Source organism: Tachysurus fulvidraco, chromosome 16 (genome assembly GCF_022655615.1).
Source record: "Tachysurus fulvidraco isolate hzauxx_2018 chromosome 16, HZAU_PFXX_2.0, whole genome shotgun sequence".
In the NCBI taxonomy this organism is placed as follows: Eukaryota; Metazoa; Chordata; class Actinopteri; order Siluriformes; family Bagridae; genus Tachysurus; species Tachysurus fulvidraco.
The window spans coordinates 299201-318597 of record NC_062533.1 but is presented as its reverse complement, the minus strand read 5'-3'; the positions used below and the strand labels follow the sequence as shown (position 1 = coordinate 318597).

At 40.5% G+C, this 19397-nt stretch overlaps 1 protein-coding gene across 1 annotated transcript in view; it reads right to left on the bottom strand.

Moving 5' to 3' along the window:
• Nucleotides 1-19043, bottom strand: part of LOC125139065 (putative C-type lectin domain family 20 member A) — a 54316-nt gene extending 35273 nt beyond the window's left edge. The window contains exons 1-5 of the mRNA XM_047801939.1: nt 18983-19043; nt 17484-17542; nt 16893-17255; nt 16130-16462; nt 15940-16031 (exon numbers count right to left, since the gene is read on the bottom strand). Of these exons, the coding sequence (XP_047657895.1) occupies nt 15940-16031; nt 16130-16462; nt 16893-17255; nt 17484-17542; nt 18983-19008 (873 nt within the window). The 5' untranslated portion in view covers nt 19009-19043. The remainder of the gene's footprint in view (nt 1-15939; nt 16032-16129; nt 16463-16892; nt 17256-17483; nt 17543-18982) is intronic.
• Between the last annotated feature and the right edge of the window lie 354 nt (nt 19044-19397).

The window sequence follows — 19397 nt, the reverse complement described above, 5'->3', positions numbered from 1 at the left end:
CGGTAGACAACAATGATAACAAGGTTGATTGGAGAGGTAACTGAAATGGCATGGAATTCAAAAGAAGAGATGGTTAAATGAGAGACGAGGAGAGGTGTAAATCACCATTTCTTTGACAACAATAAACCTGTACCACCACCTATGTAACCCATGAACTTTCCAAGTTCATGGAACAACTCTGTTCTCCTGACCTCCCTGAGCGTCCTTTCACGCCATCCTTCATTGTGAAGAAGCCTCTGACTCACACTTCCTCCACCCAAGCTCCATTGTCCAACCTCATTGACCAGAGGACTCAGACAGATGGCTGCCTGCATGCTGAATATTGCTGCCCTGAGCTGGGATCACCTGCCTCTCCTCCAGCGTCCTCTCCCTCTGAGTCTTCTGAAACTGGATCTCCAGACTACACTCCTACTTCTCCTAGGCCTGGGCCTAGCTACACCTACTGAGTTTATGACTTCAATAAACCCAATAAACCACCTTTTTTCCTGTTAATACTTGACTCAAGCGTATATTATTATATTTTATTATTATCTTATAGCTACTACTATCACAACATCTGGCCTACCCCCATAGGTCCTATGACATCAATTGTAATATTTTATATTATAATAGCATAGTCCAAGATTTTTACCAACACAAAACGAGCTTACTGGGATTGTGACCCCTGTAGACGAAAGCGTCTGCGACAGTAGGAAGTAAGTACAGAGATGGGTTTGAGGCACATATTTGCAGTCAACCAAAAGTGAGAATTAAGGTATGGTATAATATATCAAAACAGTACTGGACACTTATTGTCATGAATCTTTGTCTTGTTCTTGGTATATCCTTGCACAAAGATCTGATCTCCTGTCAGCCACAGCTCGCAACCTTGGGGTAACTATGGACAATCGACTGTTCTTTTCCACTCATGTTGCTAATGTGACTCACTCATGTCGGTTTCTTCTCTACAACATTAGAAGGATTCGGCCATTTTTGTCCACACGGGCTGCTCAGGTACTTGTTCAGTCTCTTGTCATTTTAAGACTGGATTACTGCAATGCACTGCTGGCAGGTCTACCTATGAACGCAATACGTCCTCTGCAAATGATCCAAAATGCAGCTGCAAGGCTTGTTTTCAACCTGCCAAAGTTCTCAGATACCACCCTGCTGCTGCGATCCCTCCACTGACTTCCGGTAGCTGCACGCATCAGATTCAAAACACTGATGCTGGTCTACAAAGCCAAAAATGGACCAGCTCCCTCTTACCTCAAAGCCCTCATCACTCCTCACACTGCACCCCGCACCCTCCGATCTACCAGCACTGTTCGACTGGTTCCACCATCTCTCAGGGTAAGAGGCAAGTATACTACAAGACTCTATTCTGTTCTGGCACCAAGGTGGTGGAATGAACTTCCACTAGAGGTCCGGACAGCTGAGTCACTGGCTATTTTCAAATGGCCGTTGAAGACCTACCTATTCAGGAAACAATTCAACTAGCACTTATTTCCCTATCTTTTGCATTTATTAACCCTTTAAGACCTAAGGGTATTTTTACAATTATTTTTCCGCCTGGTTTTATTTACTAAAAAGCTTGTAAACCATCAACCCTGTTGTGCACAGACAATTGACACACCTCTTTTTTTTCAAGACAAGTTGCACTGTCAGTATATTTGTGTTGCATTGATGTCACCTGAATGTAAAATAAGTTATGGGACAATAAAGACAAATGAAAACATAAAACGGAAATTTAATCATTCAAATATTTATTGAAAACACACACAAATAAATAAAAGCTAAGCATATTTCCTCTGGAAAACAGTTTGTTCAAGTCTTTGGAGTCCTGGAACTCAGGAATAAACATGAGAACTTATACAGAAAAAAACTATTTACATTTTCCCAAAAAAAGTCCAGGGGTCTCATTTATAAAACTGTGCGTAGGATCCCTACTAAAAGTTTACGTACGCCCAAAAGCCAAAAAAATTCAGATTTATAAAACCGTGCGTACGCACACCTGTAAGCAATGTTCCCTTTATAAATCACAGATCACTCGCGTGAACCAGCCTCAAATCCCGCCCTGTACATGCCCATTTTTAACCATAAATAGTCAATGCAAATGACTGCGCGGGCACGAGAGTGGACCTCGTTATAATGAGTTTCCTCTGCGCTCTGTGTGTTTAAAAATGAGGTGAGGAGCAGCGTCTCAGGGGTAGTCACTGTCACCTGCAGGTTATAATTATATTAAAAGCAACATTGTTATAATTATATTAAAAACAACATTGTTACATTTTCTACTTTTTAATATTGTTAAACTCACCAAGAAGCCAGCCATCACGTACTGCGCCTGCATTTAGTCTGTTCCCTCACTGCTATGTGTCAAGATAAAGGAATCATGTGTTGAACCAGGCCAGCGTGCCACAATGTTTGTGAGGGTCATGTTGGAGTCACATATGATTTGCACATTAATAGAATTATTAATAGAATGCACATGCTTTCTATTACCATAAGCAAATAAATTTTCAGATGGTGCCCTTATAGCAACATGAGCGCAGACAATTGCGCCGATTACATTTGGGAAACCAGACATTGCTGCAAAATTTCATTTTAATTTCGGCCTGTTCTCGCACAGTGTAGGGGAACCTGATGTACCGACTACCTGTATTAAGTATAACGTTCCAAACGACAGATATTATGGCACTCAGGGACGGCTGTGATATACCAGACCTATAGGGTGAGATGATAGATTCCAATAGAATTATTTCATATACGAAAAGTTTTAGACACAAAGTTGAGGATTACTTATAGGTTTTATATATATATATATATATATATATATATATATATATATATATATATATATATATATATGCCAGCATTGCCATCATGAAGCATTACATACCCGGGTCACCGGAGGATTTATTTGTTTCTAGCAATTAGACTGAGCAATTAACATCTTGACAAAATCACAGAATTAATTTGTGGGCGAAAATTTAAGACGAAAATGTTATAGTGAACACATACTTCTTCATGATGGTTTTGTAATGCACACCATAATAGTTAGGACCGATGATGAGTAGCGATTGTGCTTCATGACTGTATTTGCAGACTTTGACATTTTATGATATATGTTCATTAAGGAAAATATTTTGTTTTTACACTGTGTTCTGCAGTTCTCTAATAAAAGGGTATTTCATGCTATTCTGTATCACATGTAGTCGCGCCATCTCCTCCTGCGCTCCCGTTGTGGACAATGTGACTGTAAGGCGCTGATTATTCATTCATTTATTCATCTTCTACCGCTTATCCGAACTACTCGGGTCACGGGGAGCCTGTGCCTATCCTCAGGCGTCATTGGACATCAAGGCAGGATACACCCTGGACGGAGTAGCGCTGATGATGATTATTATTATTATTTTTATTTTTAATAAATTTTGAATTACGTGTGGATTTTCTAGAATCATCGGCACAAATAACACTGTTGGATTTAATCCTCATTATAATGTGGATATAACGTATGAAATGGAGTGAAAATTTAATGTCATTAATTCTTATAATCGTTCTTCTCACATGAATTTTCAGTCACTTCAGTTCACCACCTAACCATCTGTGTCGCCAATTCCCTTTGTCTCCAGAATGTGCGTACGCACATCTCAAAGTTTACTTACAGGTGCGCACATTTTCCCGTCAAGTTTGTTTTTTATAGATCACAACCTTTGCGCGAAAACTGGCGTACGCACGTTTCCAGCCCCGTTTTGTGCGTACGCACGCTTTATAAATGAGACCCCAGGTGTTTTTGGCCTCTTTGGATTTTGGATATTTACAGGTGCCAAGCCTCAAAACAGTTCCTATCAGGAATCACACAGAGGGCCACATCACAGGCTTTGCATTTCCAGGGGGTGGCCTGTTTGACCTGCCTTGTCTGTTTGCAATTCACACATTGCCTTCTACCATAGGAGGCCTTCTTGCTGGTATCAGTTTGGTCAGATGTTGGCACAGGTACATGGTCACTTTGTTGCTGGGTGGGAGGAACAGCAACGGTAACACCACAGAGTTGGGCTGTCAGCTCCTCCAGAAAATCCCTGTGGGTCATGGGCTGTTGGTGCTTCTCTGCACAAACTTCCTTGTGAAGTAAGTAGCTGTTGGTCGCAGCAATGTCCAAAAAATGGTAAAACAATGTCCTGTACCATCTCATCGTTTTATGGTGAACGGAGTAGTATTGGATGAGTTGATCAGAAAGATCAACACCTCCCATATGCTTGTTGTACTCAGTGACAGGGGTTGGGCATGGAATGGATTTGGTGTCCCAGCCTCCATCCTGAGTTCTTACACTTCTCTGAACTGTGTTGCCAGAGAAGGCCGGGTGAATTGTGGAGCAGACAGAGACTTCCCGAGTGTCCATCCACTTTACAAAAACCAGAGGGTCGTCACGGATCCACCTGATGGTGCCCCTAGGATCCTTTTTGGTCATGGCATTTGTGGTTGTGTGGGGGCATTGCGTCATGCCAGTGTGAGCCTTTGTTGCCACCATCCTCTCATCAACTGAAAGGTTCTGCCGTGGGTGATAAAATGCTCTGCCCACATGTTTGATGTCATCTAAAACGGGCTTCAGACGAAACAGCCGCTCATAAGCTGGTGTCCCTCTTTGGTCCTGTGTGACATCGTGGACGATGCCGTCGGGCTCTGAGCATTAAAAAATGAATAAGGGCACTCTGGATAAGGGAGTCTGCCAAATGCTGTAAATGTGAATATAAATTATCTATTTCAAAGGCATTTATCAATGTAATAAACTCTTTGGCTAAAGAGTCTACAGTGCAACACACATGTATGTTAAAATCTCCAAGAATTAACAATTTATCATACTTTGGTACCAGTTCAGCCAACAAAACTGCAAACTCATTTAAGAAGTTTGCATTGTATTTAGGAGGGTGATATAACAAGGCAATCAATAGTGGACTTTTCAGTTCAACTGTAAATAATTGCATCTCAAAACTTCTGTAATCATATTCTACTATTTGGTGATGAGAAAAATTGTCTTTAAAAATAGAAAGTAATCCACCACCCCTTCCGGTTAAGCAAGGCGAATTTACAAACAAAACAGTTTGAAGGTAAAAGTTCAGCAAGGGGGCTTAAATTACTGACAGTAAGCCAAGTTTCAGTAATAAATACGCAATCCAACTCACGCGAAGTAAAAAAGTCATTTATAATAAAAGTCCTATATAATACTGATCTTGAAATAAGCAGACCCATCCTTAATAGAAGCGGATTTTCCATCTGTTCCTCCGACTGCTGCGCCCAAGGAAAAGTGCGAAGATGATTGAAGTACACTCCTCGATGGTAGACACGGGGAGAATCATATACACCCGAGGTCACTGTAGATGGGACCAGGGGAGAACTCAACTCATATGATAGATCCAGGGAACGCCAACGAACTGAATAGTCCTTGGCCAAAGACCTCTCCCGACGTTCGAAAGGCCACACACCAGATCGCAGAGCCAGGCTATGCTGTTTAGCCTAACAGCATAGCCACACTGTTTTTCAAGTTTCTTCCTCTGTCTCTTCACCGGTAACGAACAACGCCATCGCCGTAGAAAACCAGGTATCGATGATAGGAACGAAGGAGGGGGATAATATGAGCCATTTGAGGCATAGCCCAGCAAATAGTTTGAACTGGTCTGCAGACTTAAGATAGTTGACCTGTCATAGGCCAATATTGCGGACCGCGTTTCTTTCAAAATAAAGCAAATTAAAACACACAATACAAATACTAGCCTCCAAGACCGACAGCGTGGACACACAAAATTGCTCCTCACTCGAGCTCTTGTCACACAATATAAATACTCTTAGATTCAAGGTCAGAATCATGCAGAAATAAGACTCATCTCTGTTTTAGATAAACTCAAGCATGTGTGTAACACTTACATAACTCTTTAAATGTCTGTCTGTAGGAGCAATAGTCAAGACAACAAGGCTAGTAATGTAGGTGTGTTAGTGTAGCAAGTTAATTTTAAAATGTCAACAAAGTTTTGTTATTGTATTGAGACTTATTCATTTTTGTGTTAACTTCAGCAAAACTTGCTGTGTTTGGGGCTCCTACCATTGTTGTAGGTGGGGTAATTTTTAGTATGACACATTGGAGGAAGTATGCCGTTTGTGTTTAGAAAGCTCAGAGGCACTGCGAGTGAGCAAGGAAGTGGTAGGTCATTTCGCTCTCTCATATTTTTTATTTATTTAAACTTCATTTGTGATAAACCCTTTGTGTTTATGATGAAAATGTGACGATTGTTAATATAAGTAAAATATTGATGTATTTCACTAATTATCCTTTCATTTCCAACTGTTTATTTAGTGTTAATTTGTTCATGAAAATCTTATTATTTTCATTCGTATTTAATTTTTTTTGCCATTTTGGAAAAATATTTTGCATGTCTCTTTAATGGTGACGTCATTCTGGTTCAGCCCGCGCTGCTTCCTCAGACCGCGGTGTGCGTGCTGAGTAGAGGTAAGCAGTTAGCGGTGCTCTTTTGGTATAAGTTTTGAAAAGTTTTGAAAAGTTGATTAAAGTTGTAATATGCATTAATATTATTATTCACAGTTTTTTTGATGTATTAGCAAGCGTTTTGTATATAGCTGGGTTGGGTTTAGTGGGTTTGTTACCGTGTATAGCTGCTCGGTATGTGTGTGTGCCGACAGACCGAGATGATTCTAAAATGGCTACTTTGGTTTGTACAGGTGAAGAATCACAGACTACGGTTTATTCTTGTGCTGTACTCTTTGGTTTGTGCAGGTGCGATTTACATTTGTTTTGGTTTTCAATGTATTCATTTTGTATTAATTAGTTTTGTGATTCATGATTATATATCAATGCCATTCATAATGTGTTTATATTGTTTATGGTATGATATTATCGCGCTGCTTCCTCAGACCGCGGTGTGCGTGCTGAGTAGAGGTGAAGAATCACAGACTACGGTTTATTCTTGTGCTGTACTCTTTGGTTTGTGCAGAATAAACTCTCCAGTTCAGCAGCAGCTCCAGTTCTTCCGGGTCTTTTATTACACAACGCAGAGAGTAGAAGTTGCCAGAGCTCGGCCGGTTACAGTGGTGCCGTGACCCGGATGAAGATCAGCTCATTTCGGATCTTCATCCAAGGATCAATGTCGTTTGGTCGCCGGTGGGCGCTGCACTTCATTCAAGGTTTTAATGAACAGTAACACAAAATAGTGCATTTTCACTGAACTGGACGTTTCACTGTATAATTAGCTCCACTGCCTTTTACTTTTCTTCCTTTCATTATTTGAGATTATTTGAAATCATTAACGTTACTTATTTGGTGAATTGTATGTTATGTAATGCAATGAGGAATGATGGCACATGGTTACAATATGGATCATTTTGATGCTGATGGCAATGTGTCAAATTCAAGTTTTGGCAGAGGGAGACTTTTCAGTGACCATACTTTTACACCTGTTACATTGAGGGGTAATGTAGAACGAACACCACCGGAATTTTGTTCCACACGGGTAACTGAACAAACACCTAGTCAGTTACGGGGTAATCCGCTATCTGCCTCTCCAGATCTAAGTGATCCAGCATGGGTTAATCTCATAACACATATTGCACAGAAAGTAGGACAGACTATAATTTCCACTCAAAGTGAGGTAGCGTATGGGGAAAGAGAATCTAACAATGCACAGACTCGTAGTTTAGGTGCAGGTCAGTCATTCTCAGAAGCACCCTCTCTTAATTTGACGGGAGTTAAACTAGTCATGCAGTCCGAGGCAAAAGAGCCCCCTGTCTTCCGAGGAGATGGAACAGATAAGTTCAGTGTGCATGAATGGGAAGATTTAGTGGACACTTACCTGCGGAAAAGAGGCATACCAGTGTTGGAGCATTGTAACGAAATCTTTTCAAGACTAATGGGTAAAGCCAAAGATATTGTTAGAATTACCCTTCGCAGTAACACCTCCCTGAGACCCTCTGAGAACCCCAAAGTGATATTTGATATTCTGAAACAGCATTTCAGCGAGGTCAGATATTCCTACATGCCCTTAGCTGATTTTTACAGCACAGTGCCTGTTGCAGGAGAAAATCCAGTTGAGTACTGGGTCCGTCTAAATAAGGCTGTTGATGTTGCAGAGGAGGCTTTAACCAGGCTTGGGCGACATATGGATAATCCGTGCCAAGAGGCAGCAATGATGTTTGTCAAGCATTGCCCAGATCTATCCCTGTCAGCCATTTTCCGTTTAAAAGCACCTGATAAGTGGACTGCGAGTGAGGTACAAGAACATCTTGACAGATATCAGACTGAACAAAAAGAACAAGTAGCAGTCAAATCCAAGCGTAGCTTTGCTGTAAGAAATGCTACAGCTTACACCCAGTCACCTATGGAGGGTGATGTTGCAACCAGCGTTTTACCTGTAGTGTCATCTGATAACACTAACTCTAGTACCCCATCTACTTTACAGAATGATGATAATTGCATGAAGACACTCATCAGTCTACTTGATCGTGCTCTTTCCCAGAATAGTCAAGCAGAGATGAGGCACCCTCGTCCAAGCCAACCACCTACGAGAGCGTGTAAGGTGTGCCATTCCCCTGAGCATTCGACTTTGGCACATTGTCGGCGACATCGACTTTGTCTTGCCTGTTTCCAGTCTGGTCACATACGGAGAGATTGTGAAAAATACCAACCCAACAATGTCAATCAGTTTGCACAAACACCTGAGAGTTCACCAACTTTAAAATAGTCGTCCCACACCTGGAGAGGGGACGTGTGGGTAGATTGGAACAAACCCTCAAAAGTGCAGATCCTAAACAAGTTTATGAAAATGCATGTGCCCAAGCCCCGGCTGAAGTTCAAGTGATTGCACAGAATATGCAAACTCTTGAAGTGTTCGATGAATTGTTTTATGCACCTGTCTGTGTTGACAACAAATTTCAGATGATGGGAATGTTGGACTCAGGATCTATGGCATGTACTTTCAGTGAAGCAGTAGAGAGCAGGATGCTGAGTGAAGATGCGTTGCCAAAGGCCACACCGTTACCACAGGAGATAATGTTAATAGGATGTGGAGGTAAAGCAACTAAACCCAAATGTATGTATGAAGTCGAGCTGACGGTATATGGTGAGAGATGTTTAGTGCCTGTTCTAGTTGTGCCAGGACAAAGAGATGACTTGATCATTGGTACCAATGTAATTAAGTTCCTCATGCACAGGATGAAGATCAGTGATGATTACTGGAGGATTTTGTCTAACCGTATCTCAGAGCCATCTCCATCGTGTGAACAATTCTTGGATGTCATGGCAAATACTTGCCGCTGGAGAGGTGGAAATCCACCCGACAAGGTTGGGACTGTTAAGCTTCAGCAATCAGTTACTCTTATGGCCAAACAAGAGCACCTTGTCTGGGGAAGGCTGCCAAGTAATGCTGCTATGTCAACAGGAAGCACTGTAATCGTAGAGGCCACTTCTTCTAGATCCATGCCACGGGACATCATCATTGGCCGCGTTGTTACACCGTTGTGGGGAGATCGTTGGGTTCCTTTGAAAGTTACCAACCTTTCGGACAAACCAGTTACCCTCAAGAGGAATCTTAAGCTCGCAGATGTGTTCCCATGCATAGCTGTTGAAGATTTTGATTTGTTGCAGGGTTTCAGTCATGTCCAAGTACCAACATCTGAAAGGCCTTCTCAAGCTGGTGTTACAACTGATCTCAAACAGAGACTAAAGACTGTAGGTCTCAGTGACATTGATATTGACTCATGTTCTGTTAAAGATACAGTGAAAGAAAGGCTTGTAGAGCTGCTTGAGAACTACAATGATGTATTCTCCAAACATGCTTTGGATTGTGGGGAGGTCAGAGATTTTGTCCATCGCATCCGCCTAATGGACGAGCGTCCGTTTCGACTGCCATACCGTCGAGTGCCACCTGGCCACTATCAAAAATTGCGCCAAGTTCTATCTGAGATGGAGGAGCAAGGAATAATTCGGAAATCAGTGAGTGAATATGCTTCGCCCTTAGTTCTAGTATGGAAGAAAGATGGCGGCTTGAGGATTTGTACGGACTTTAGATGGCTAAACGCTAGAACTATTAAAGATGCACACCCGCTCCCACACCAATCTGATTGTCTAGCTGCCTTGGGTGGAAATACTCTCTTCAGTACTATGGATTTAACATCAGGCTTTTATAACATCCCCATGGCTGAAGAAGATAAGAAGTATACAGCATTTACTACCCCAGTAGGACTCCACGAATACAACAGGATGCCTCAAGGGCTGTGCAACAGTCCAGCATCTTTTATGCGTATGATGTTGAGTATCTTTGGAGATCTGAATTTTAGTAGCCTGTTGTGTTACTTGGACGACCTGTTGGTGTTTGCACCCGATGAGAGTGTGGCTCTGGAAAGGTTGGCGGTAGTATTCCAACGATTGAGGAACCACAATCTCAAGTTAAGTCCAAAAAAGTGCCATTTGATGCGAGCCTCTGTTAAGTTTTTAGGTCACATCATTGATGGGAATGGTGTTTCTGTTGATCCGTCAAAGGTCGAAGCCATAGCCCAACTGACAAAAGCTGACCTCATGGAAGAAGATGGGTGTACTCCATCTGTACGGAGGATTAAGTCTGTTTTGGGAATGATCCTCTATTACCAGCACTTCATCCCAAATTGCTCCTCCATAGCTAAACCACGTTTTTCACTGACAGCTGGGCAGAAAAGGAGGTCAAAGGTTAAAACCGAGGCTAAGGCTGGTACATACAGAAAGCTCAAGATAGCGGATTGGACCTTAGAGTGTGATGATGCCCTTTCTAAACTGAAAGAGAGCTTGCTACATAGTGTGGTTCTAGCCCACCCCGACTTCTCTCTCCCGTTAATCTTGTCAATTGATGCTTCTCTGGATGGACTTGGGGCAGTGTTATCACAGATATCAGCAGGCGAAGAGAAAGCCCGTCCAATTGCATTCGCTAGCAAATCCTTAAGCAATTCTCAGAAGCGGTACCCAGCACACAAGCTTGAGTTCTTAGCCTTAAAGTGGAGTGTGTGTGAGAAATTCAGCCATTGGTTAAAGGGCCACACGTTCACCGTATGGACGGACAATAACCCGCTCACATACATTCTAACGAAAGCTAAACTGGATGCTTGTGAACAGCGCTGGGTGTCTAAGCTTGCGGCTTACTCTTTCGATCTCAAACATATCGCGGGAAGAAAGAACACTGTAGCCGATGCTTTGAGTCGGGATCCTTTCACAAAAACAGTCAGTCACAGGCTCATTACGGAGCAATATGGTAGTTTACTCAATGAGGCTGAAGGTATTAGCGAAAATGGAATTCAAGACACTTTCCGTTTACAAGTGAACAGCCTCCTTGTGTTGTCACAGTTGAATTCTGCAGTGTCCTGTGATCACACAGCAGTTGAAACTTATCTGAACCTCCATAATCAGTGGGAGACTGTAACTGAGATGAGGGCCATTCAGGCAGTTCAGTCCGTTCAGGATGCAGTAATGCCTGGGTGTGCACAATTCCAGTAATCCCTCTTCAGGAGATCCAACAGGGTCAAGAGTCAGACCCAGTAATCTCAAAGATTATGCCTTTCCTGAGTCAAAGGAAACGGCCTTCAAGGCGAGAAAGGGTTGGATTGGACGCCAGAGCTTTAGTTCTTCTTAAGCAATGGGATCGGCTGAAGATTCAGGATGGAGTGGTCTATCGTGTCTCTAAAGATCCTCTAAGCCATCACAAAAGGTTCCAACTTGTACTTCCTTCTAGTCTTAAGACTAAAGCTCTAACTGGTGTTCATGACCTTGCTGGACATCAGGGACAGTCAAGAACACTCCAGCTAACCCGACATCGCTTTTTCTGGCCTGGAATGGAGCGTGACGTAAGGGAGTATGTCAAGTGTTGCCAGAGATGTATATTGGCCAAAACACCCGAGCCATCTGCACGAGCTCCACTTGAGAGCATTAGAACTTCTGCCCCCATGGAGTTAGTGTGTCTGGATTTTTGGACTGCTGAGGACAGCAAGCAGCGCTCTGTTGACGTATTAGTTGTGACTGATCACTTCACAAAGCTGGCCCATGCCTTTCCGTGTGTAAATCAAAAAGCAAAACAAATTGCAAAGAAGTTGTGGGATCGCCTCTTTTGTGTTTATGGTTTCCCGACACGCATTCATACAGACCAGGGAGCCAACTTTGAAAGTAACCTCATAGCAGAATTGCTCAAGCTGGCAGGCATTGAGAAGTCACACACTACTGCGTACCATCCGATGGGAAACGGGGGGACAGAGCGGTTCAATCGAACTCTGGGTAATATGCTCCGTTCTCTGCCTCTCAAAGAGAAACACAAGTGGCCCGAGCAGATACAGACTTTGACCTTCGCATATAATGCCACAGTACATGAGACCACTGGTTACGCCCCATTCCAGTTGATGTTCGGCCGTATTCCAAAGTTACCGGTTGATGTCATATTTGGACAGGTGTTGCATGACCCTGTGATTGTGGACCATGGTAGTTATGTGAGAACACTCATGTCTTACCTTCACGAAGCAGCACACATTGCTCAGAAACATGCTGAGAAAGAGCAGAAAAAGCAAGCCAGGTGTTATAATCGAAAGGTAAAGGGCACGTATTTGAACATCGGGGACAGAGTGCTCCTTGCAAACAAGAGTGAGAGAGGAAAGAAAAAACTTGCCGATAAGTGGGATCCAACCGTCTACACTGTAAAGAATCGGAACCTTCAAACCAATATATACAAATTGATTGACGAGGAAGGAGGATCCAAGGTGGTGCATCGAAATTTGATTCTTGATATCAGCTTCTTACCTGTTGAACCACTTCAAGATGACAAGGACATTCAAAAGGAGATTGAAGGTCAAGAGTTTATCGAAGTTGATGTTCTGGGATCTGATCACTCAGTCCACAGTCGAAGTGTCTGTGACCAAAACCTCAGTGAAAATGAGGCTGTTGGGGGTTCTGATCAAGCGTCTGTCATAGAGATTGAATTCCCAGCAAGTAATCCTGACCTAGAAATGGAAATTGTGAATGACTCTCATGCCAACAGTATTGTTGACACACAAGCTCACATTTCTACTGACACACCGGGTGTTAGCACCCGTGCAGGGAGGGTGGTCAAAAAAGTTAGCCGTTTAATCGAGTCCATGGCACAGAAGTCATTTTATGGTCAGAAAGGGGAGTCACCAGTAGTAAAGAGAGCAGGATCATTTCTTTCTTTATTTTAAAAAAAGGGGAATTTGGTTCCATTTGGTGAATTTCAGAAGTGTAAAATAGACCAGATTATTGTATGCTGTACCAGGCAGCATATTGTTCTAAGAGTGTCCAAGACCTGATCAACCTTGGATTTCTCTTAACCTGTGAAGCGGGTAACTTTCTATGTTGAACTGTGAATGAGGGTCATTGGAAAAATCTGGTTCTATGGGACCAATTTTGTGTCATTTGGTCAGGATATTAGTGAAATTCAGGAGGGGTGAATGTGACGATTGTTAATATAAGTAAAATATTGATGTATTTCACTAATTATCCTTTCATTTCCAACTGTTTATTTAGTGTTAATTTGTTCATGAAAATCTTATTATTTTCATTCGTATTTAATTTTTTTTGCCATTTTGGAAAAATATTTTGCATGTCTCTTTAATGGTGACGTCATTCTGGTTCAGCCCGCGCTGCTTCCTCAGACCGCGGTGTGCGTGCTGAGTAGAGGTAAGCAGTTAGCGGTGCTCTTTTGGTATAAGTTTTGAAAAGTTTTGAAAAGTTGATTAAAGTTGTAATATGCATTAATATTATTATTCACAGTTTTTTTGATGTATTAGCAAGCGTTTTGTATATAGCTGGGTTGGGTTTAGTGGGTTTGTTACCGTGTATAGCTGCTCGGTATGTGTGTGTGCCGACAGACCGAGATGATTCTAAAATGGCTACTTTGGTTTGTACAGGTGAAGAATCACAGACTACGGTTTATTCTTGTGCTGTACTCTTTGGTTTGTGCAGGTGCGATTTACATTTGTTTTGGTTTTCAATGTATTCATTTTGTATTAATTAGTTTTGTGATTCATGATTATATATCAATGCCATTCATAATGTGTTTATATTGTTTATGGTATGATATTATCGCGCTGCTTCCTCAGACCGCGGTGTGCGTGCTGAGTAGAGGTGAAGAATCACAGACTACGGTTTATTCTTGTGCTGTACTCTTTGGTTTGTGCAGAATAAACTCTCCAGTTCAGCAGCAGCTCCAGTTCTTCCGGGTCTTTTATTACACAACGCAGAGAGTAGAACACTGTCTCAATGTTTATTTCTAAAATATTTACCAATGTAGTAATGTTTTCTTTGAAAATGGCGTTTGTTTTGGTTGACTTAATGTGCGTTTGGTTCGCACGTATTTCCCAATACAGGGATGAGAGAGTGTGTTTCCGGATGTGTGACTAATTATGCCCTATTCTACACTGTTAAAAGTACAGATAGGGGCTATCTTAGCAATCACCTTAATGTGTTTCGCTTCACAGAATATCCACCAGGTGGCGCATAAGACCACTGTTTCTCTTAAACACTGAAAGGTTTTTTAAGATTGTATAACATGTTTACATTATTAATTTACATTTAAAAATGTAACATTTTTTATTTTACTTCACATTACATCAGAATTGTAATCACCTTAATGTGTTTCGCTTCACAGAATATCCACCAGGTGGCGCATAAGACTACTGTTTCTCTTAAACACTGAAAGGTTTTTTAAGATTGTATAACATGTTTACATTATTAATTTACATTTAAAAATTTAACATTTTTTATTTTACTTCACATTACATCAGAATTGTGAGAAAACATCCACAATAAATTATAATTATAAAGACGTATGAAACACTTTTGGCTATGGGATTTTTAAATTAACATTTGTTCTTCTTCTTATTATTATATGTTGCCTACATTTACTCAAATAATGTAAAATAGGAAATCACAGTTCAAGTTAGGCATAACATAACATAAGTGACATTAAGAGATTTTATTAAGTAACTTTATTCATTTATTTTAGAGATATTTATAGAAATATATACATATATGACATATACCAGCCTGTAATTGTGCATTAACTTTTGTGCCTCTAGAGAGAAAATAATAATGAGGCATTTTTGCAAATTAATGAGGTTTATTATACCAAATATTAAATTTTTTTTGCAAAATATATGTTAATATGTTTTAAACAAGTTAGACAATAAAGGTGAAAAAAAGGCTATCATATATACTTCATTTTTTTTATATAAGCAGTCAAAACAGACAAGGTCAAGTTGGCGCTCCCAATTTGCATAGGAATTCAGACGAGGTCTGCAGGAGGGTTATGTTATGCAATATCGACCCATTTTTTATGTTATAAACATTCATCTGTAATACCCTTTAAGTTATGCAGCAAATAGCATTTAAACAAAGTAACTGCAAGAAAAAGCTTGTGCTTTGTATTAACCATTTGTTGATTACGTAAAACTTTCCACTTATTGCTGTAAATTTAAGTTGGTTATATCAACATATGTCAAATTAAGCTATGCGATAGACCCATTTTTTATGATATAAACATTCATCTGAAACACCCTATAAGTTATGTAGTAAATAGCATTTAAAGATAACTTAGATGTAACAGATTTAGATGTCACACTTATTATTTGCTACTGTAGTGTTTTTTCTTCTTTCAGCTTGTGAAACACAACTCCATCTGATTGTTTACGCCATTTGACTGTGATGTTCTCTTTCCCTGAATGATCCTTCAGTTTCTGGTTGATCTGACGAACAGAATAAGACTTTTATTACTAAATAATGCAGGATAGAGACTCACCTGTAGGAAATGATACAGAAACTGAATACAACAGTCAGAATCTGATTACAATACAGTTTATATGTGTCAGAGTTTGATGAATACTAGGAAATGTACATTATGAGTTTGATGAATACTAGGAAATGTACATTATGAGACCCACCTGCTCCAAGATGGCCGTCATCACTGCAGGATCATTCACATCCTTATCAGATTGGACCTTCACTCTTAATGTTTGTTGTTTTCCTGTGACATCTAAATGCAGAAATACAAACAATAACACACAATTACATCATCATACTGGACTCCATTAAATTTTCTAAAATGTAAGACAGAATAAAACATTAACTCACCTGAGTAACAAAAGAAAGGCATTATGTCTGAACACAGAGCATCAACAGCCTGACTGTTATTTATATAACCACAGTTTTCATTCCCGAGGGCATTATCAGGTTTTCCGGTCATCCAGCTGATGGTAGAGAAATTGGTTTGGTCTGTCCACTTCCAGGAGTCTCTGAACAGACCAAACGAAGTCCATCCAGTGGTCAGTGCCTTTATAACTGAGTCTTCAATTGCATCTCTTGAGCTGGCCAAGTCTGTGTGATGCTGTCTACAGTAAGTCTGAGCTTCAAGCCATGTCATAGTAGTAGAAATGAAAATGTACCTCCGATTTCCAGTTTTACTGACTGTGAGAACAAAAAACACATGATGAAATGTGAGTATTAAGGCAATGTTAATGCTTCCAAAATTAAAAGTTTACAAAAATTAAAATGATAACATTATATAATATAAAATTATAAAAATAATTGAAAATTAACAGATTACAAGATTAAAACTCAAAAATTTTCTCAAAAATTGCTGACAGAACAGCAAGAAATTGGCTTATATGTAAACCTGGTTAGACTGAACAAGTATTTTCTAATTGTCTGAAATGTCAAAGTTCATAAAGATAAGTGTCTGAAATGTGTTCCAAGTTATTCTTTTGAATACTTCACTTCAAGAAATATTGTACTTTAATTCATTTAGCATATTAAAAACAAACTGTTCTGAATTTCTTTTACAAAACGGCATTCTCTACTGACAAATAGTAAAGTGATTTAATATGTAGATCCATACCATCAAAACAGACAGTGGGGATTAACTTAGTACAGATCACATCCGCCCAACCCGAGGGAGAAGTCATACCACACTCCTCATGTCCACCAATGTTGTTGGGTTCACCTGGTTTCCACCATGAAGCTCCTACTGACACATTCCCCATGGACCAGTGCCAGCTGTTGATGGGATTATAGAGTCCAATCCAAGCACTGGAACTGAATTGATGTCTCTGTGCTTCATTCTGAAGTCGGACCATGTTGTCATTACTGTCGATGATAGCCAGGTCAGTGTGTGTGGATCTGCAATAAGCCTGAGCATCACTCCAGTTTTTCCCCTGCTGGATCAGATAGTACTGACGAGGGACAGACAGGACGAGAGGAACTGTGGATAAATTTTAAACATTTTATGCAATATTAGTTCAGTCACTATTTTTACTTATTAACTCTTCTAATAATTTCCTTTATTTGATTGTGCAATCTTTTTTTTTCATTTAATATTTCTTTGGTACAAAACACGAAATTATTTTAAATCAGCAGAAAAACACACACACACACACACACACACACACACACACACACACACACACACACACACACACACTTCTCTCACCTGTTAAAAACAGGAGTATGTAGAGACACTGCTCCATTACTGATGTGTAGATAAACTCACTAAGACAAAAGAAATGTGATTAAAATCCCTCAGCAGTTCTGATCAGCAGTAAAACTGATAACTGTAAGTACCACATCACTATATATGATTATAACTGAATTTAAACACAGATCAGTTAATAATGTAAGTATATCTGTTATGAATGAAACATCTGCCACATCTCCCGACCGCCACCAGAGGGAACCTTCACCCAAGTTTTAGCGACTTCCTGACTACATCCCCCACAATCCACTACTCCTGTCATGATTACACCACCAGATGTTTCCCATTTCCCACGCTATAAAAACTGAACTTGAACCTTTCCCCAGTGCGAAGTCTCGACTAGTGTTTACTGTCATTCTGAGCGTTTTCTGGTTGTTATTCTGTTTTCCGGTTTTTGACTCTGTTTGATACTCTGATTCTCTGATTGTTTGCTGCCTGCCCCGACCTGTTTTCCGTGTTTACCTATTCTGATTATTTGCTCTCTACATTGTTGTGTTTGCCGGCTCTGACCCCCACCTGTTGTACTACGATTTCCGAATAAAGCATGCATATGGATCCTCCATCTCCTGACGCTTCGTTACAATATCATTCCTCAAGCTGTGTTTTTCTAAGTTCACATTAAAGTTTATTTTATTTTAAATTGTCTGTCAGGATCTAGCCCAGGATTTTTGCCATGTGATTTTGTTTACATTTTGTGTTCACATGTCTGTCCCACCCTTGTCTATTCCTTTCCAGCTCAGCACACCTGTTCCTTATGTGTCTAATTGTCTTCCTTATCAATCCTTGTCTTTGTATTGTCTTTGTGTGTTTCTTTTCCCCAATGCTTCCCGATTTTGTTTGTGTTGTGTTTCTATGTTATATTTAACAAATGATGTTTTTAGCTATCCTTGAATTTGGGTCTGAATTTTATCTCGAAGACACCCCCCATTTTTCTGCCACTGTCAGAAAAACAGAGGCAGACTGTGTGCACACGTACAGGAGATCATTCATTATATCTGAAAACAAATCCAAATGAGAGCAAATGAAAAGACGGGTTATAAAAGGTGTCGCCACTATCCTTAGTGATTACCTCACCGTTACCCAGAGAACACAGCATAGATTTAGTTCTTTTGAAGTGCTTGTCCTTAATGTTACACTATCGCACCTGCACACGAAGAAATCCCTGATGTCTCTTGCTCTAGTGACCGTGTACAGACCCCCAGGGCCCTACACAGTTTTTCTTAGAGAATTCACAGATTTTCTCTCAGACCTACTGGTTAACTTTGACAAAGCATTAATTGTAGGAGACTTTAACATTCATGTTGACGACACAAACGACGCTTTAGGACTCACATTTACGGACTTACTAAACTCACTTGGGCTCAAACAAAACATCACTAGTGCAACTCATCGACGTAATCACACACTAGATTTAATAATATCACACAGAATAGATGTCACTGATATAGATATCATACCTCAAAGTGATGACATCACAGACCATTACCTCATAACATACACACTACCTGTAGAACAGACCACGTTATCGACTCGGGAGAACCATTATTCCGACCACCAAAGACAGATTCACAAATAACCTGCCTGATCTGTCTGGACTTCTTACTGTACCCTTAAACACAAATGACCTAGATGTAATGACTAACAGCATAGGCGCTATATTCACTAGCACATTAGACACTGTTGCCCCAGTCAGATTACAAAAGGTTAGAGATAAAACACTTGCACAATGGTATAATAGTCATACTCACACCCTCAAGAGGGAGACCCGTAACATCGAACGGAAATGGAGAAAAACTAAATTAGAGGTTTTTAGAATTGCGTATAAGGACAGTATGTCCAGCTATAGACAGGCTCTAAAATCTGCTAGGGCTG